Source organism: Pezoporus flaviventris, unplaced genomic scaffold, assembly GCF_033815535.1.
Source record: "Pezoporus flaviventris isolate CSIRO_AGI_PZ_B2104156 unplaced genomic scaffold, CSIRO_AGI_Pfla_v1 ptg000007l, whole genome shotgun sequence".
NCBI lineage: Eukaryota > Metazoa > Chordata > Aves > Psittaciformes > Psittacidae > Pezoporus > Pezoporus flaviventris.
In genome coordinates this window covers 40,120,936-40,141,597 of record NW_026892555.1, presented here as the reverse complement: position 1 = coordinate 40,141,597, position 20,662 = coordinate 40,120,936, and the positions used below count along the sequence as shown (strand labels likewise).

The following is a 20,662-nucleotide window of genomic DNA, read 5'->3' as shown; positions in this document are numbered from 1 at the left end:
AAGAAGCATGAGCAGGTTGAGGGAGGGGATTTTCCCCCCTCTACCCAGCTCTTGTTCCCATTTTATAACTCAACGATGCAGAATTTCAGAACATGTTGTCCTAAACAGTCTAAAGTTACACTGGAAACATGAAACTGCAGAAACTACATCTTGCTGAAGGTGGCCAAATTAACACCTTCATAGGAAAAGCTTCAACATCTTCAAATTAGAAGTCATACCCTATCTATACAACAAGAAAGGCTACAAATCATCCCTTAACATCCAAGTTTCACATGAAGCATGGTTGAAAGCCAACAGACAAGAATACAGGTATGTTTTATTTCCAGAATATGAACATATACATATTCACATAAGACTAATATAACCCATGCGACTTTAGGTCTAACATTTATTCTCTGAAGACAAGATCTGAAAATTTATGAGAATATTTTTAATACAGCATGACAAACATCTGAAGAGACCTGAATTAGGCTAAAAAAAACATTCAAGCATGCATTTAAAGACTCGAAAATAAGACAGGTTATTGACCTACTTGCAGCATATCATCAACCATAGTCAGAATGTACTGAACCGTCTGTTCCTTGGAGATATGAGTCATCAAGTTTATAAATGTTTTAGCACACTAAAAAGGAAAAAAACAAAAACAAAAAAAAAGAGACATTAAAATTTATATTAGCAATTGTCTTCATTCCTTTTGGTAATATAAACTAGGACCTCATTAATTCACAAGGAAGCCTTACACAAGCATTGAGCATCCCAACATTTTATTCAATTGCCATAAGAGCTGAATACATTTGACATTACAAAGAAGATTTTCTGTCATGTCAATCGTTACCCTTTACAAATTGGTTTACAGCTTTCAAATGAAATAAAAATACTCACTAGCAAAAGTCAGCACAGTGTTTTGTTGAAAGACTGATCAGAAAAATCTCCACCCCTGTTCTTTCTTATGGCAGCGAGAAGAACCAAATAAATTGACAAAACAGCAACAAACCCAGACATGGCGTAAGAAGGTTTCAGCAACTTGAGGGAGAGAAGACAGGTCACTCTTATCATGTTTACTCCTATGCCTTGTAGACAAACCCTTGCTCATATTTGAGCTGGTTTCTGCCTCCTGAAAAACTTTACAATTTCAGCAACAGGCTGATATAATAGGCTGAAACATTCACACTACCTTTTACACTTTCTCTTTCCCTTCACCACATTCAACTAAAACTGAAAGAAAAATGGAACTGAACTTGCACACTGTGGCATATCATGTACCCCATATTTGCTTTTATAACTATGCAAACTATGGTCCACTACATACCAGTCACACAATACAACCTCAGGGGGGAAGAGGGGAAGTGGAAGAAGAAAAACCACTAAACACACAGGCCTACATGGAACAGCCTAAAATTGAAGTAGAACAAAGAGCTCGGAAGTTCTGCATCTTGAGTCCATCTGCTACACCTCACCTTCCCCTCTGCCTCCCCAACCCTCTTGATCTCTGACACTGATAGAAACTCAGGCTTCAAGACTGACATTCCAGTGCTCCAAGTATTATTTAAGTGTCTTTGGGCATCCAGCCTGGACTCCAATAAGCCAAACGGCATGGGTCACATATCAATCTCATATCAACTATGTCCAGTACAGATACCTCCTATCTTACTGGGACTAAAATGACACCTACATTTAACTGAAGCTACCTCAGCAGTCAGTGAACTCTATTGCTAGAACCACATTATAACTGTTCAGCTAACTAAGAAGAAATCTCACTGTTAATAGCCATCATCAATAAGACATAAGGAAAAAAGCTCAAAATAAAAACATGACTCAAGTACAAGTGTGCATGATTAAGTAAAATGGGATGAGGAAAGACTTGAGCTAGCTTGTCCCACTACAGACTCAAAGTCAGATGACATTCAGTAATTATTTAATAGGTTTTTAAAGGAATGTCCAACCTGTATCGGGGGGGGGGGGGGGGGGGGGGGGGGAGAATTATAATAGCAAATTTTAAACTTCTTTCATAACATCTTAACCATATACAGCAAACAATAAAATAAGAGTTAGGAAATTTTCCTTCCATCTTCCTCCCCAGTAGATTATTAAAAGAAAGTTACTTGATTGCCTTCTGTTTGCAACAACTCCTGCTTTTCTTCTGGATTTCTTTTTTGTTCAAATCTTTGAATAAATTCACAGTCTTCACCTGAAATCATCTGCCCTCTGAAAAGAAGATATGAAACTGTAAGCAACATGAACCATAAGTTATGTCAAACTTAACAGCCAGGAGAGAGAACTGAGGGTATGTGAGAATAATAGCCCTGCTAAGACCAAGGTGGGTACAAGGAAGAGAAGAAGACACTGGGGCAGAGATACCCCTGCAGCCTGTGCTGCAGACCGTGGGCAAGCTAGGCTGTTCCCCCTCTAGCCCACTGAGGTCCACAGTGAAGCCGATGTCTACCGGCAACCTGCAGAGGTTAATGGTGAAGCAGTGGAAATAGTTGCAAGAACTTAAACACGCAAAGCTAGCATATTATGTGAAAAGTATAATACAGAATATGAATAATAGTCTAATCCAACCTGAATGAAGTGCTGAAAAAGAAAATTAATTGCTATTTTAAATTTGCCATAAGCACTGAAGAGGCTTTTAAGGACTACAGAGAACTTGGTTCCTAATGTATTTTTAGCTTTCACCAATTATGACATTCCAGCTTTCCCTGCTTGTTTAAAAAACAATATGCATGCAAGCTCATTCTAACACATATCAAGGGGGCTTGATGTAGTAAACTGCTGTGGACACCTATAAGATTAACAGACCCCTACTTGATCTTCTCTTTGCTGAGTTACTGCCATCATAGTACTATTTCAGAAAGCTGTTGACTCAGCTGAAGAGCTGGCAAAATACCATTGGGGTTTTGTTATAATACACAACTTACCATCGCAACAAATAATAAACTTGCCAAAACAGTACAGTCAGGTACTCTTCAGGTAAGAAAACTAATTTTAAACCAGGTAGTCATGAAAATATCCAAGACTTTAATAGGTGACTAGCTTTATTACTTAATACCAGGAGTGCTTCAGGAAAGAAGAAAATTGTGCATATCATCAATACAAAAGCCACAGGGGATGAAAGTATTGGACACTGCTCTGTTTCATTTATTTCCAAGACACATCTCCTCTTACATTTCCACTGAGTCAAATGCCCCTTCCACTTTTCAAAGCTATGTAGCACAGATTCTTTTAATCCATCTATTACTCTGGGTTAGTTCCAGATGTTCCCTAAGTAGAAGTTACATTAAAATCCTTGTAAACTTATCTGGTGGGAAGGCAGGAGGTGGTGGTGTTGGTTTATGGTTGGCTTTTTTGTTTGTTTGATGGGGTTTCTGGTTGGGTTGGTTTTTTCATTTGTTGTTGTTTTTTTTAATTGACTCCCCTGGATTCTTGAAACACGGAAACATAAGCAAGACTTAAAATATGTTCTTATCTTTCTTCCTATAGTTATGTCTTGAGAATGGCCTCATCACAGAGCCATCTTTTACCTATTTACTTTTCAAGTAAAGAAGATAAGTCGCTCAGTACCATGTACACTATTTCTGTATTCCAGCTGCTTTATGAGAAATATCCTCACATGCACTGAGGAAAGGCATTTAAGACATCCCAGACGGAAGATTCAGAAAGACAGTGGTAAATCTTGACTAGTTTCTACCAAAATTTAACTAATTACAGATTAAAAATTAGCTAATGATAACCATGCTGCTACAACAAGCCTTTTAGATTGACTTGTGTTCTTTCCTGCCTATTACAGATGGATTTCAATAGTTGCTGAAAGATGAGGATATTTCATCTGCCACAAACGTAGACTTAATGTTCCATAACTAGAAGTCTTCCATGTTTCAATCAATGCTGGCCAAGCCAGGGACTCCTGGATGATATTGATGTGAAAGTCACAAGATGAGCTGCTTGTTTATAAGAATATTGGCATTTAGAAACTACTTCAAAGATGACATAAGGTGAATCCTTCATTTTCAGCTTTAATTCTTGAAAAAGCCTCATCACAGGAAGAAACATGCTTCTTTATAACCAGGTTATTAGAAGAGGTCTGCTAACTGTCAAGGTAAACAGCTTTGAAGTTTTCACTTTCATCCTACATTAGACCACAAGGAAAAAAAAAAAAAAAGTGTTGGGATTGATGTTGCCTTGGGGGGAAAAGCTGTTAGGGTTACTCTTTATTGCCTTCTAAGTGCCATTCAAAAACACACTTTCCAAACTAGACAAAACAGCACAAGGGATTTGACAGCTTTGTAAACAAGCTGTTAATATTTTATCAGGGATCTCATACATCTGATTAATAGTTTTAGTAATTTCAAATGCATTTCATCTCCATTAACATCAATTTAAAACAAAAAACTGATTATGTAGCAAACCTTAGCAACCAAATGAAAGAAAAAAAAGCAGAGCAGCCTCTGACAGCTGGCACCAGCTAACTCATACCATTACACATTTTTCTCACCCCGTCTTCGAAGAGACAGGAACTTCCCAGCACCTCTAAGTAAACACTGGAAGAAATCACAGCATCCTTCCATCCCTCTTGCTAATAACCATTTAGTTTCCTATTTTCCAGGATGTGCCTACACAGTCTTTTGTCAACAGATAAAAGTCACTTTGACAGAGCTTCAGTTGTCTGCATATAACATTTTTCATAGATTCATAGAATAGTTAAAAGTTAGAAAGGACCTTAAGATCATCACGTTCCAACCCCCCTGCCATGGGCAGGGACACCTCACACTAGAACAGGTTGCTCAAGGCCCTGTCCAACCTGGCCTTAAACACTGCCAGAGATGGGGCAGCCACAAATTACTTGGGCAGCCTGTTCCAATGCCTCATCACCCCCACAGTAAAGAGCTTCTTCCTTATATCCAAACTAAATCGCCCCTGTTTAAGTTTGAACCCATTACCCCTTGTCTTATCACTACAGTCCGTGATGAAGAGTCTCTCTCCAGCACCCTTCAGATACTGGAAGGCTGCTATGAGGTCTCCACACAGCCTTCTCTTCTCCAGGCTGAACAGACCCAACTTTCTCAGCCTGTCTTCATACAAGAGGTGCTCCAGTCCCCTGATCATCCTCGTGGCCCTTCTCTGGACTTGTTCCAACAGTTCCATGTCCTTTTTATGTTGAGGACACCAGAACTGCACACAATACTCCAAGTGAGGTCTCAGGAGAGCAGAGTAGAGGGGCAGGATCACCTCCTTCGACCTGCTGGTCACGCCCCTTTTGATGCAGCCCAGGATACAGGCGGCTTTCTGGGCTGCCAGCGCACATTGAAGCCGGCTCATGTTCATTTTCTCATCGACCAACACCCGCAAGTCCTTCTCTGCAGGGCTGCTCTGAATCTCTTCTCTGCCCAACCTGTAGCTGTGCCTGGGATTGCTCCGACCCAGGTGCAGGACCTTGCACTTGCCATGGTTAAACTTCATGAGGTTGGCATCAGCCCACCTCACAAGTGTGTCAAGGTCCCTCTGGATGGCATTCCTTCCCTCCAGCGTATCAACTGAACCACACAGCTTGGTGTCATCGGCAAACTTGCTGAGGGCGTACTCAATCCCACTGTCCATGTCACCAACAAAGATGTTGAACAAGACCGGTCCCAACACCGATACCTGAGGGACACCACTCGTTACTGGTCTCCAGCCGGACATTGAGCCATTGACCACAACTCTTTGCATGCAGCCATCCAGCCAGTTCTTTATCCACTGAGTGGTCTACTTATCAAACTGATGTCTCTCCAATTTACAGACAAGGATGTCGTGTGGAGCAGTGTCGAATGCTTTGCACAGGTCCAGGCAGAAGACATCAACTGCTTTGCCCTCATCCAGCAGTTCTGTAGCCCCATTATAGAAGGCCCCCAGATTGGTCAGGCAGGATTTACCCTTAGTGAAGCCATGCTGGCTGTTACCAAGCACTTTGTTTTTCATGCGCCCTAGCATGGTTTCCAGGAGGATCTATACTATTATCTATCTGTACACTACAGATTACAGGACTGTAGACATGGAGATTTTAGACCAGGAGTCCTGTAATCACATTTTAAAACTCTGTGAGGGCTATTAAGGCCTGCCTTGAGAGCACTAGCTACAGGAAAGAAAACTGAAGCTGTGTAAGATTTAGAATGCATTAGTTTGTCAGACTACAATTTTTAAAACCTTTTGGTCTCTCAAGATGATTCAGAAACTTGTGATTCCTTCTTTTTATTATGCATTTCCTCCAGTAGCACTTGTTCCTTTTTTTGGTTGAATGATTTAACAAAAGCCATTCTGAAGGTTAGGGGGCTTTGATTGTTTTTTAATTTGGGGGGTTGTTTGTTGTTAATATTTTTAAAAATTGACACCTGCAGCAAATATGAAACTCTTTATGATGACATCATAACAAGGCATAATTTCTTTTATCCAGGTATCTACAGAATTTTTCATGTACCTAAAGGGCATTCATTTTATCCAACTGCTCAACAGTTTTACCATTACAAAATCAAGACAGTAAAAGAGACTGAATGTACTCTACAAGACTAGACCAAATTAAAAAAATAAAAATTAAAAATAATAAAAATAAAAATAAAAAAATAAATAAGAAAACCACACACATTACCACTGAGAAAGCTTCTTTCTTCTAAGATAAGACTGGATTTTAAAGTCCAAGATACTTTAACCCACTTTAGAAAGTTCCCCCACTCTCAAGAAAATAAAACAGGCATTTTAACATCAGAATTCACAAGCATATATGTAAAGTAGTTGAAGACACATGGAAAGCTACATACAAGTTGGTCATCAGGTAGTTCACCTAATTAAAAATGAAACATTGTCATGCTGTATACTTAGAAAACCAACAGTGCATTCAAAGGTAGGTTGAACTCTGAAACAAGTTCACTTTTTCACAGAACTCAGTTACTACTCTTAGAAAACAAAAGCAAATTTGCTTCAGGCAAACTAACACACTCTCCCAAAGACATTCAGACACCAGAAGGCAAACGCTGAAAGCAACCACACAGTACACAACAGCAACCCACTGCATTTTCAACTAGAAGAAGGCATCGATACCTCTAAACCACTAGCAGTCTCGAGATCCAAAGGCATGAAAGTCTGTACAGAATGGCCTTAACTACGTGCTACATGTAGTTTCCAGAAGATAAGTAGACCTACACATCACCTTCCACTGTTGCATGTTCTGATATTTTTTGTTCCCTCAGACACATACCCTAACTGGAATTAAACACAAACAAAGTGTTAATTTTAGCATTAAAAAAAGTGGCAAGCAATGAACACAGTGGCAAACTGGTAAATACATAGTTGCCATACCTATATATGTCCCTTTTGTGCCAACAGCATACACAGAAAATACCTAAAATCAGCATTGTGTTAGCGTAGTTTGACATTTAGTTTACAGTTATAACCTTCAGAGATGGAATAAACAATATGCCAGTTAATCTTTAGCCTGAACTGACTCTACAAGAGCAGTCAGGCTACTATAGTCTGACCAACTATTAGAAAGCCATTCTACTTTTGCATTGAAGAACAGAGTGGAAAAGAACTTCAGAATGCCTTCCTGTGCAAATCAAACTCCAATGCTGTTGTGACAGATGCAACTTTTAAAGCATCTTTATACACATACAACTGGCATAGCTAGATTAAAAAGAAAATAATAATACTTCATTAGAATTTCTTTTGACGTTCTTTGACTCCAACTACATTAAAAACTATCTATAGTTTAAGGAACAAAATTATGCCATGCTTCAGTTCATGTATTAACTAAAAGAAAACAAACATATTTCCTCTAATGTAAAAACATCTGAAGACTTAAAGTACACCCCCATACACTTATACACAAGCTTGTTGCACTAAATGCATACACTGCTAGAACAGAGGCTCAAAAGAAAGCAAGAGAAGTGTCCTTCACAATCACCATCTTCATTCTACTCCATAGACTAGAACAAGCCACTCTGACCTGCCCCTAACAGGTACATCAGAAGCAAGAAGTTTCCACTGCTTTTTATCATAGAATGTTTTGGGTTCTAAGGTACCTTAAAGACCATCTAGCTCCAGCCCCGTGCCATGAGCAGGGACACTTTCCACTAGACCAGGTTGCTCAAAGCCCCATCCAACATGGCCTTGAACACAAGGGACGGGGCAGCCCCAGCTTCTCTGGGCAACTCGCGCCAGTTCCTCACCACTCTCACAGGAAAGTACTCCTTCCTAATATCTAATCTAAATCTACCTTCCTCATTTTAAAGCCATTTCCCCTTGTCCTATCCTTACAGGCCCTTGCAAAAAGTCCCTCTCCAGATTTCCTGTACATCCCCTGTAAGTGCTAGAAGGCTGCTCTAAGGTCTCCCCAGAGCCTTCTCTTCTCCAGGCTGAACAACCCCAATGCCCTCAGCCTATCTCACAGGAGAGGTGCTCCAGCCCTCTGATCATTTTCGTGGCCTCTTCTGGACTCAGTCAAACAGGTCTATGTCCTTCCAGAAATGAGTCAATATAGCTGCACTACTGATTTATTAATAAATCGTTTAAAGCCCCAGCCTCAAAGACACCATCACATCCAAACCTGCCCATTGTAAGAAGAACATGTCAAAAATCAGGTATAATTTTACTTCCTCCTTAGAAGGACCAAAAGTTCCTCTGATGTTTTATAATAACTAATGATAAGGAAACTCCTCAGCCAAGGAACTATAATCTTCACAATGCTCTACAACCCCTCTGGGACCACTGAAGTTCATCCTAGAAGCTGCCTTAGCCAGACAGCCAGGATGTTATCAGTACATACAAGAGACAATCATTTCAGAGCAATAATAAACAGAACACACTGTCATTGACCTAGAAAGGGCACCAAGCACTGAACAGTCTCACAGCAGGATAACAAACACTAGCCAGATGCACTACAGTAGAACCCAAAACCTGGCTAACTGATCAAAGATAGGAAGTAACTACTATATACTTCTTCCATAGGTTCCAGAACAAAAGTCAAATTCTATTTCTAGAGTCAAAAAAAGAACCATCACCCCTACCTCCTGGTCAAAAGAAGTTACATAGAAGTTTGCTGACAAATACATACACAAAACTCCCCCATCCTTATTCAACACTAGAGAGCGAGCCCCAAGAATGAAGGAAAATTATAAATGGTGACCACATAAAGCACAGTCAAGCAATTAATACTACATATATATTCAAAATACAACTCCTTGCAAAACAGAACCATCCCTTATACTAATGAAAGCAGCAGATGAATCTCACCAGCCCTTCAGTCGGAACCACTAGAAAAGCAGTGAAAACCACTATCACATATTCGCTTATGTTGACAGTGCACAACTGTACTCCCAATTTCAACCTGATTAACTGCAAATTAGCAGTTCATTTGCCATTAGGACAGGAACAGCTGCTCAGTTTTCCTCAGGACACACTTCCAACCAGATGGATACAGGGCACACAGTAACAACAAAGCTACTACAAACTGTCTGAAAAGTGCTTAGTAGCTGCCACTGTCAAGCTACCACAACAACCTTCCTCTCTTGCCTGCAAAGCCACTAATGTCACACTACAGACTGAACCAGGAACTGACCCATCTGAAGAACAGCCTATAAAAATGAAGCTGCAGCAGTAGATCAGTTCCTCAGTGCAGACTTATAATGCAGATACATAATCACAAAGAGGAAAAATAACACAGTTCAATGAATTGAATAGGCAAGACTGAGTTACACAGCACAGGGCAAAGTAGGTAGTCATTAGTAAGCTACTGGGTTTGCATTTCTCAGTTTGCATGTGTATGTTTTTGCAACTTCATTTTAATATATAGCATATTATGTATGTATCACAGCAGCCTGAAAAAAAAAACCAAACTTTCTGTGGTTATTCTGTGTAACATTGATAATCACAAAGCATCATCAGAATGGTTTGTACCTCTAGAATCAAGATTTCTACCACTTCAGTTACAATGCAGCAAACACTGAAGTAATTTGCTATTACATGTGAGGTAATAGTCATTTACACTTTACCAATGTTCTTCGCAGGTACCTGTCATGAGGAATGCATGGCTGCAAGAAACTTGCATTTCACTTCAGAGTACAGAGGACTAATAAAAGCTTGTTTCTTCTCCTGCTGTTTCCCTACCTCATGCACGTATCTCTTTTCCTCAGCTTGTCCCTGTGTCCCTTTTGGACAATTGTTCTCTCACTACTCCCAGTGCCATTATATACATTCCAGGGTTTTACCACATATTCATGCCAACTTTTATTATTTGCTATTAGTGTTCAGTTCACAAAAGTTGAGTTCCCTTTTGGGCAATAAATCATAAGAAAATTTTCCCCCACCACTCAGATTTTTTCCAACTACTTCCATGGGACCAAGACAGAATGTTCCTCACTGTAACCTAATGTCCCAATGGAACCCAAAATATCAAAAAGTCTAACACTTAAGAAGGAAGGAGGGAAAATAAAATATGTGGAAAGGTTTCACTTACTGGAGATATGACTGCCAGTTTACTTTGTTTGCCCGAACTTCAGCAGCTTTGGCTGCAATGATGTTTGTTGGGACAGCAGCATCTACAGCACCTCGGATATCCATCTTAATTGGTAATCAAAATGTACCTAGAAATGTAAGTCAGATTTGAGGCCTCTTATTCAAGTATATAAAAGCAGAGTATCTGTCCAATATTTTAAAGAATAAAAATCAGTGTCCCATTCCCTAAAAATGTACTTAGTACTTTCAGAGAAAATAAAGGTTTTTGTAAAAAAATAAAAAATAAAAAACCAGCAACAATAAAAATTAAACAAAACGCAAGTTATGTAAATTAAAATTCATGTTACATTGCCTAACAAGAAAATTCATGTCATCTCTGTACAGAAAGCAAACTGGAAAAGAAACAGGAACAGAAGCTGTGTCACCACAGACAGTGACCTTCACCACTCCTTTCTCCCTCCTTTATTGTTTAATCTCCTCCTGACTTTGATGCCAAAACAAGAAGTGTGTTTGCAGAGGCTGGAGCACCATCCCTTACAATCTAAACTGCATCAAACCTCTCCACACAGGCTATGTCCAGCCTTTTCTGGCTCCCTTCACAGAGGCAAGCAGGAGCAAACTGACACAATCTGCCCCATCCTTAACAAGCATACAGTTTGCATGACTGAATGAAACTGTAATTCCAACAGCAACAAAAAAAAGAAACTACCCTGAACAAATGGAGCAGCAGTTAAAACTACTTCTGCGAGCAGACATCCACAACAACGGCACCATTTACTGTGTCCTTCAACTGAACGTTTCCGGGCTCTTACCCGACCCAGCCAGAGTGGCTTAAATGCTCCTCGAGCCACAGAGTGGGGCAGGGTCGGTAACCCCGGCTGCAGGACTAAGCAATACTGAGGTCCGAGAAGAAGAGAGGCGCCTGGGACAGGCAGGAGAAAGACACTTGGCCCTGTCCTGCTACTCCCTGCAGCGTCTCACGGACACCTCCAAAGGGGCCCGTGGGAGCCCAAACCCTTAGAGAAGCTGCCGCGCCACGCGGAACCCAATATGCCACCCCCGGCCCACCAGAGCTCCCCGAGAGGCAGTGCAGCGGCACATCCGCACCTCAGTCCCCGCGGCAGCGGTCACTCACCCCAGGGGGCACGCCTGCGGATGAGGGCCGTGGGAGGGAGGGAGGAAGGAAGGAGGCCGCAGCCGCTCCTTGGCAAGCCCACGGAGCCCACGGAGCCCACGTACCAAAGGCCCCGCCGCTACGCCTCACCGGGCGCCGTGCCGGGCCCCGCTCCGCTACGCAGCGGCCCCGCAGCCACCACCGTCATGTGACGCCGCTCACCTGACCACGACGGCAGCCTCCGAGGGACAGCGCGCCGCGCGGTGGGCGGGGTGGGGGCGGGTGGTGCAAGGCTCCGCCCGGAAGCGGTTAGAGAGGTCAAGAGCGTGCAGGGTTGGGGTGCTGTGTGTGTCGTGTGCCTTGGCCTTATGCGATTATACAGACGTTTATAGGTATCTTTTATATATACCCACTTTTATACATATACACATACATGCATATATATATATGTAGTATGCTGGGCTGCATTAAAAGAGGAGTTTGTTCAGCAGGTCAAGGGAGGTGATTTTCCCCCTCTACTACACTCACATGGGACCGCACCTGCAGTACTGTGTTCAGCTCTGGGGCCCCCAACACAAGAGGGATGCGGACCTGTTGGAGCTTGTCCAGAGGAAGCCACAAAGATGCTTAGAGGGCTGGAGCACCTCTGCTGTGAAAACAGGCTGAGAGAATTTAGGTTGTCCAGCCTGGAGAAGAGAAGGCTCTGGGGAGACCTTAAAGCAGCTTCCAGTACCTAAAGAGGAACTACAGGAAATCTGGAGAAGGACTTTTTGCAAGGACCTGTAGGGATAGGACAAGGGGGAATGGCTTTGAGCTGGCAGAAGGTAGAGTTAGATACTAGGAAGAAGTTCTTCCCTGTGAGGGTGGTGAGGCACTGGTACAGGTTGCCCAGAGAAGCTGTGGCTGTCCCATCCCTGGCAGTGTTCAAGGCCAGGTTGGATGGGGCTTTGAGCAACCCAGTCTAGTGGAAGGTGTCCCTGCCCATGGCAGGGGGTTGGAATGAGATGAGCTTTAAGATCCTTTCCAACCCAGACCTTTCTATGATTCTATGAGTATGTACTCATACCTGTATACATATAGTTTTATATGGAGGTCTGATCCCATCCTGAGAAGACTGATTGCAGGACACAACGTGTGGGTGCCTATTTGCCAATAAGAAACAGCTCAGTGTTTCCACAGAGAACACAAGGCTAGCTGAGAAGGGCTTAGAAGCTCTGCTCAGGGCAAGCTCCTGCAGCCACTCAGCGCTTCTCCCTGTTTCCCACCTGGGCGAGGGACCGCCAAGCTTGTGACAGAGGCCCAGGAGGGGAAGGGGCCACGGAGATGGCAGGCAATGCCCCAGGCACTGAAATGCCTCCTTGGGCTCTGCATTCTTTTATTCCAGTTCCCAGTGTTTTCTTGCTTTCTGCCTCTTGTGCTGCAGTGGGGCGAATTTGCTCTTTCCTACAACTGGAGAGCAGGCAGGAGTTCCTGAACCCCCGTTTCTGGTAGGCAGGTCTGACTGCCTGTGCTGTGTTGTGGTGTGCCAGGTCTCACAGCCTGCAGTGTCACACTTCTTCCTTATAGCTGGACAGGGTCATGCGCTGGGGGCACACCATTTCGTTCTTCCCAAGCCATATCTCGGTGGGAAATAGACCCTGCACAACCTCTTCCTTTTGTAAAAAATGACCTACATATGTTGAGCTTTGTCTCTATAAGCAAAAGGAGCAGGAAACTTTTCAGACTAAAAGCCCAAGTGTTTCAGAAACCACAGGCTTATGCTTCCATGTTTCTAAGAAAAAACATCTCTCTGATTTCAGTTGCTGAGTGAAGTTTTCCAGTCATACTGTGATGAAGTGCACAGACACACTACTCCTAGTCAGAAATGATCCTGAAGGGTAATTCTGCTAACATGTAAGGAGGAAAGGCAGGGGAAAGAGAAATAGATCGAGGAGTTTGATTGAGATAGCCAAATATAGATAGCCAAATATAGATAGCCAAAATAGAGTTCCCTAGAGAGGTCTACAGTTAAATTGTCATTTTGTTATGGTCTTTGTATTTTCCAGGACATCCATTTAGGGGATACACTGTTCTTTAAATTATACCTGCACAGTACCTTTATCGGTGTTTTTTTTTAATTCAAGAAGGAGTTTCATTACTGTGCCACTGATTAATTATAATTAGTTCTGGCTGAACCCAAGTACAATTACACACAGGACTGTGGTTCTCTCACTTCTAGTCCCTGTTTCTGGTATTGTTTCAGTACTCCATAGCAAGCAGAGAAAAAATAAACTCATGGTTTCAATGCGGTGCCCAGTGTGATCTCGTATTTGGAGCATGCATTAGGTCATCCACGGTCTTTTTTTTTCATAACACACTATTTATTTTTGCCTAATTGCATCACCTGCAAGAGTCTAGCACCATCCATTCAGTGTGGCTAAAAGAAGACAGACTGCTACTTTCCGTTTTCTATAGAAAAGAGCTTTGAAAAGCTGTGATTCAGCATGTTGCTTCATCATAAATGGTAAGCTCTGACTTTACTATTCATTTCACAGGTGTTTGGGAAGCTGCAGTAAAATATATTTTCCTAGTTTCTGTAAACTGTCTGAAAGTATGCCCCTACTGACTTAGCAGAGAGAGAAGGGCAGATAGCAGAAATAATTGTAATAGTAATTACTGTTTTTTTAAACAGGAGTACCAGGGAGCATTTAAGGAACTACCAAACATTAAACATGCCATTTTTACCGGGCAAGTTAATAGGGTCTCTAACACAATAATCAAATTAGTGAATGCAATGTGCCCTATTAGAGAATGAAAACAATATATTGTTTCTCAATATACCTACATAATAATATACTTAATCTACATATTCTTCCATGTCATGGAATAAATGCAAAACATGGACAAAAAGTCAGTACAGCTTTGTAAGGTACAATCATGTTTCATAGCTCTTCAGGAGTTCTTCATGTGTGTGGGAAAGGCTGGTACAGACAGACACCATCCACTTGGATTTATTTCCAAGAGGCATTCACTGACATGCCTCTGGAGGTGCTCTTAAGAAGAAAAAAAAAAAACAAAACAAAAAAAAACAGCTTTCCTGGGTTAAAAGGAAAGATCTGTGCATTGATTCATAACTCATGAATGAGACACATCAACAGAGGGCAGGAAGAAATGATCAGCATTCACAGCGCAGAAGGGTCTTCTCAACAGAGGGCAAAAAGCATCTGGCTGGAGTCCGTGCTGTTCTTCACGCTCACAGGTGTTTGAGAAAGGAGGTAAACAGCGTAGTGAAAACTTTGCTGATGATAGTGCTACTCCTTTGACAAGTGCACAGTTGAACTGTAAAACACCTTGCCAGAGGATGGTGGGTATGCTACAGATTTCCATGTGCTCCCATCTCCTGTCTGTCAAACATCAGGCACATCTGAAAATTTTCACTTGGTGTGAATCCCATGAGGCAAGCTTGGTGTAAAGGAACTTTATTGCAAGGGTAAGCTTTGAGAAAGAAAAACATTGTACAGTCATTGCCGGAATCTGTCCCATGTGCCTGTCACCACTATGACAGCAAGAGGTAATCCTCAGCAACCAGCGCAAATACATCCTAATTATCATCAGCTTCAGAGAGTACCTCATGGTGCCTTATTCAAGCTGGTTGATTCTCTGAACTGGATCTTATTAAAGGTTATATTTTGAGAAGTTCTGTGCTCCTTTTTTTTGGTAAGCCTCATTCCTTCAGGGTTCAGGTGCTGCAAAACAATTCTCATTTAGCTAATTTTGGTCAAGTCAGTGCTTATCCATTAACTCATGGCAGTGCATCTTCATTTGAAGTTGCTATGTTTAGATGAATTTACTGATGTGTGAAACAGAGGAAAATGAAAGCATGTCAGCATGCAGGAATAAAATTCATCAATTGCCTGAATCACAAAGAATAAAAATGTTCAGTAGTTTAACACTAGAAAAATGAATGCAGATGAGTCATCTGCCCAGTAAGACTACAGACAGCTGGATCATGAGATTATATTTCTATTATCCTTTCCTTCTTTAATAAGAACAATGTCTCATATATTCTGCAAATTACATAAGTGTTTTGCACACCTGCAGTTTAACCTTTCAGCATTGTGTACATCACCTGGCTGTCTCCAGCATGCCTGTACAAGTTTTTAGCATATGGAGGAAATGGCTTGGAAAGTTTACCCAACGAAAGCACACGTAGAAGGTCAGGAAAAGTGAACACACTTCCTTAAGTCACAAAATATTATTGACGAAAAATCAGAGATGGCAGAATCTGTAACAGAGAACATTCTCAAAGTGGTACCTATCCGCTAGAAAAGCATAGAGACTAGCTTCATCTTTGAGAGCTACCATTCCTAAAACAAGAGTTCATTTTACCCTAAGGTTATTCATCCAAGGATTCAGATCAGATCTTCTGAGTGCTCACTTTTACTTTTGCAAGGCTTAAACCCCATCCTCCCAGGGCAATGTGGAAAGGAGCAGCTTGTACATTGTATGACAAGGGTTGGATGTGAGACTTAGGCATGGGCTTCCTCACATGACTTGTTTCAGCAACAAGTCCCCATGGGTGCACTGCAAGAAGAGCAGGACATGTTTCTGCTATCACAGAACTAGTGCCAGGTGCAGACACTAAATTAAACCTGTTATTTTTTAGCAAGGGGGACTCTATAGCACGAGAGGGGCAACAGCAGAGAAATAACTACAAGTGTGCATGTGGGTTGCAAGGGGGAAACCTTAGAGGGAATCTAGCTGGTTTTGTAATGTGTGAAGCTTGAAGCCATTCTGAGAATCAGTGTCTAAGCCCATGCAACACTAATATAATGTAGAAGGGGTTTTGTTTTCTAGATAAAATGAGGCAGAGAAATATGAAGAAACTAGCTGAAGGTCACACACATGGGGAAAAACAAAGCATGTGCTGTTGTAAATCTAAAATACTCTTTTCCCCAAAGCACTGCTCTCCAGTATGGAAGAAAAAAGTAGTGCAAAGTAGAAATTCACCTGCACCACAGTTTTGCAAATGTCATACCAGGCAATCTTCTGATTGCTCCACCACTTCTTTGAAACTAAGTTTTGCATGCTTAGTTAACGAACCACACATATATCCTCAGTAGGAATGGTGTTTTCAAAAGAAAAATAAACTAACATTTTATTGTAATAAATGGACTAGATGATCTGTAAGGTCCCTTACAACCCTAATCATTCTATGATCCTATGATTCTATGATAAATACTTCTTCAATTTTTTTCCCTGGTAGAATAGAACAATTGTCAGAAAATTCAAAGTGAAGTGCTGTGCAGAAACAGGAACACCAGTGCAAAACAACTATTTATACCCTTGAGAGATAAATGCAGGTGGAGTTGAAATAGTAGGGTACATTATTTTAAGGAGTAGGAACAGGTGTCTGTCTCATGAATATATACATCCATATTGAAAGCCAGAGGGTCTAAGAGTCTCCAGTCCCTCTTTGCAGCCTATAGCATCTCTCCTTCTCTCACTGTCAGTCTCTGCTGCTTTGTGCCAACAGCTCTTGTCTGGACAAGGGGGTCCACACCTCAATGTGTAGAAGCAGCACTGCAGGATGAGGTGAAATAAAGCCCACTTCTGGGTTAAAAAATACAATACAATAAAAGAAAAATTAAATTAAATTAAATTAAATTAAATTAAAAAATAAAATATCCTCTAACTTCCTCCTCTCTCACAAGAAGAGGCTAGGTCAGAGCAGCAACTTCATGAAGGAAAAAGGGAATGCTGCTGACAGTAAGCCTGGCTAGAGGACAGAAAAGAAGGTGGTTACCTAAACCTCAGCAGTAACTCTGCCAAAGTGAGTCTTATTACCAGAGCTTATGCAACAGCTTTCTTCCTGTAAGATGACTTCTAATGCAATTCAGCTTGTCAAGCCAAATGCTGGAAAAAGTGTTCTGTCGTTGCTCTTCATTTTTCTCCTCAGCACTGGAGTGGGTCCAGAGAAAGGCAACAAAGCTGGTGAAGGGCCTGTACTACAGGTCTTATGAGAAGCAGCTGAGAGAGCTGGAGTTGTTTAGTCTGGAGAAGGGAAGGCTCAGAGGGGACCTCATTGCTCTCTATGAATACCTGAAAGCCAGATGGAGAAAGGAGGTGGTTGATTTCTTCTCCCAGGTAAGAAATAGGACAAGAGGTAACGGCCTCAAGCTGTTCCAGGGAAGGTTTATATTGGATATTAGGAAAAAATTCTTCACTGAAAGGATGATCAGGCATTGGAACAGGCTGCCCAGGGAAGTGGTGGAGTCATGGTCCTTGGAAGTGCTCAAAAACTGTGTAAATGAGGCTCTTACTGACATGGGTAAGTGGTGGACTTGGCAGTGCTGGGGTAAAGATTGGACTTGATGATCTTGAGGTCTTTTCCAACACAGTTGATTCTGATTTCTCCGAAAAAAGGCAGAGATGTGACCAAGACATGCCTTTTCATAAGAGATGAAATGGAGGCAGATGGCACTGTAGATATGACCAAGACACCCCTTTTCATAAGAGATTAAATGGAGGCAGATGGCATTGTATCTGCCTTATATCTACTGTGCTGAACTGTCAAAACCTTTGACTCTTGGCAGAAAAAAAAATGTTGGCTTACACATGTTTTTCAACTTGGAAAAAGATGTAAACTCAAAATAGATAGTTTCCCATCAGACACGTTTAAAATGGAAGCTTTCTTGCCTCCCCATTTATGGTAACTTCTCATTTGAAAGCTTCAGCTAACTCTAACAAAAGTACGAAAAATATAAAATTATTAAAACTAGAAGTATTTTGAAATTATTATTATATTAGCAGATTGATTCTTTTTAGTGCACACTAACATATGTATGAGTTTGACTTTCTGCTTTCCAGGATAAGATGTTTTAAAAGGCTCCCAAATGCTTTCCCACACAAGGAACACGATTATTTGCTTAGTTTTCATTGCAACAGCATTGCTAATGACCAAAGCTATAAATAATGTTAATAAAATTCTTTAAATTAAAATTTCACAATAATTTAATATTCCTCCTATTTTTATTTTTGTGTGTGTATGTGATTTTCCCTCAAAAGAGAAACCAAAAGAGAAAGCACCAAAAATAAATAGCAAGAGGATGTTGACAAACATCCAGGTCCTGGCAGACCTCTATAAAGCTAAGAGAAATAATCTATTAATAATCTACCTGCAGTCTTAGTCTTTATATTTAGTTTGTCTCTATCCTCAGAGATGGCTGCTACTCATGTGGTGTTTTCATTGGAGCCGGAAGGATTACCAGTAGACCATCTGTTCAGTCAGTGAGAAGGATGTGATTGACAGGTGCCACTGACCTAAGACAGACATCTCCATTTCATGCTGCCTGCAGAGTAGAACTACATGCTGAGTTGCTTCTTCCTTCAAGCTGCAAATGAAATACATCCACTTCAAGGTGGTAAAATGTGTTTCATTATTGTTACAGCCTGTTCCTCTGACATGTATTCAATTTACTAAAACCTATGAAGTCGTATATCTAATCTCTAAACTAGCACGATGCTGAGGGGATGAGGCGCTGCAGATATCTGAGGGCAGATAATCCTGTTTGTCTCCAGAACTGTGGAGGCTGCAGGAGGAACTGGCAAGCTGCAAGAGGCCCTGACGTTTGCCCATCAGTGTAAGGACGAGCCATCTCTATGTTATTGTCGTTCAGCCCAATGTCTGGGATTTGGTTTTGTTTCATTGTTAAATAGAAGTGGTGCTTTTCCAAGAAAGGTCGTTATAAAATTGGATTCAGGAACAGCCTTTTTATTTCTTAATGTGGAGGCAAGTTTTGCTGTACTTCAGGACTCACAGCTACCATGCAGAAAACTGCCAAGCAAAGGAGACCTTTCAAAATGAAGAAGAAGAAAATATTAAAGGAGCACAGTGGATTTTCAAGGTAAGACAAAATCCAGGGATATCTAAATGTCCTGAAGGAGGGGTGAAATGCTGTATCTGGAAAGAAGCAGAAAGAAATAGTTAATGTCATGTATAACAGCCATATACTATTTGTCACCAAGACATCAGTATTCATGTAGTTCTTATTTATTTCTGAGCCTTGTCCTATGCCCTCTTTTCCTCAGTGTGTTGCAATCACAGTGACAAAGGAGGTGGTGATCTACCTACCTGTTAAGTGTCTGTTTTCAAACAACATATTAAACATATCCGTCTAAATCATAAAAATGATTCATACTTTGTGAAGCTAATCTGTGGCTTAAAGGGTGAGGGAAAGCATGTTGTTTCATGGTGTTTAAACACTGAAGAGGTCTACATTTTTTACTCATGCTACCTCAGATGGTTTTTACTGAGAGTTAACAAAGGACATCCAAATGAAATCAAACACAGCGTAATACTAAAGTCTGTTTGGGTGTCACAGTAAATCCCTTTAGTGAACCTGTAGAGCTGGTTAACAACAGGCATGTAGCATGTAGATTTTGTCAAAAGCCCGAAAGCTGCCTGAGGGGTGAAACAATGATATTTATAGTGGGTAGCACACTCTGCAGCTCAAGAAAGAGAGAGAGACAGGTGCAAGAAACCATATCTTATAGAAACTTTGGTGCAAAGTGGTGCACTCTAGTGCATAGTAGAGAAGAGAATGTGGCAGCAAAGTCACACATTCTCAGAACCACAAACTTCGGGGGTTCCTCAGACAACCTTAGCACCACAGTGGGGAGGGAATAAGGCAGCCAGTCAAGGTAGTTGGCAGGGTTGGTGAAAGACAAGACAGGGGAAGAAGCCATTCCCCGTTCCACATCTGCCCTACAGATGTTCAAGTTAAAGCAAGAATTGTCTTCTCCACCCTATCTGCTTACTTAATGCACATCTGCTTCCAGGAGGCCATTTAATTTGAATTACAGAAATACACTCATCAAAAATCCTAAATAACTTTCGTTACTTTTGCTGAGAGGAAATACTACAGAAGAAATACTCAGCCTCCTTTGCCACTATCAGGAAACTGTTTCCGATAATGAACCAACTGCACTCCTTTTATAATTTCATGTCATTCTGTCTCATTATCTGTCCATTTAGCACTGGGGACATGTTGACTGTCTCAAAGCAGAGGGGGTTTTGTCACAGGCATA

The 20,662-nt window shown here is 41.3% G+C and overlaps 2 protein-coding genes across 4 annotated transcripts in view; one reads left to right on the top strand and one right to left on the bottom strand.

Annotated features, from left to right (window-relative positions):
- ATP6V1H (ATPase H+ transporting V1 subunit H) overlaps positions 1-20,662 on the bottom strand; it is a 287,370-nt gene that overhangs the window by 34,783 nt on the left and 231,925 nt on the right. Inside the window, exons 2-4 of one of the 2 annotated variants that reach the window (XM_061448478.1) lie at positions 10,481-10,607; positions 2,103-2,205; positions 533-622 (exon numbers count right to left, since the gene is read on the bottom strand). In XM_061448478.1, the coding sequence (XP_061304462.1) occupies positions 533-622; positions 2,103-2,205; positions 10,481-10,584 (297 nt within the window). In that variant the 5' untranslated portion in view covers positions 10,585-10,607. Of the gene's footprint in view, positions 1-532; positions 623-2,102; positions 2,206-10,480; positions 10,610-20,662 lie in introns of those variants that run through there. The other variant, XM_061448479.1, reaches the window with a different exon arrangement.
- The window catches only part of RGS20 (regulator of G protein signaling 20), a 41,167-nt gene continuing 39,437 nt past the window's right edge, over positions 18,933-20,662 (top strand). The window contains exon 1 of one of the 2 annotated variants that reach the window (XM_061448480.1): positions 18,933-19,479. In XM_061448480.1, the coding sequence (XP_061304464.1) occupies positions 19,357-19,479 (123 nt within the window). In that variant the 5' untranslated portion in view covers positions 18,933-19,356. The remainder of the gene's footprint in view (positions 19,480-20,662) is intronic. The other variant, XM_061448481.1, reaches the window with a different exon arrangement.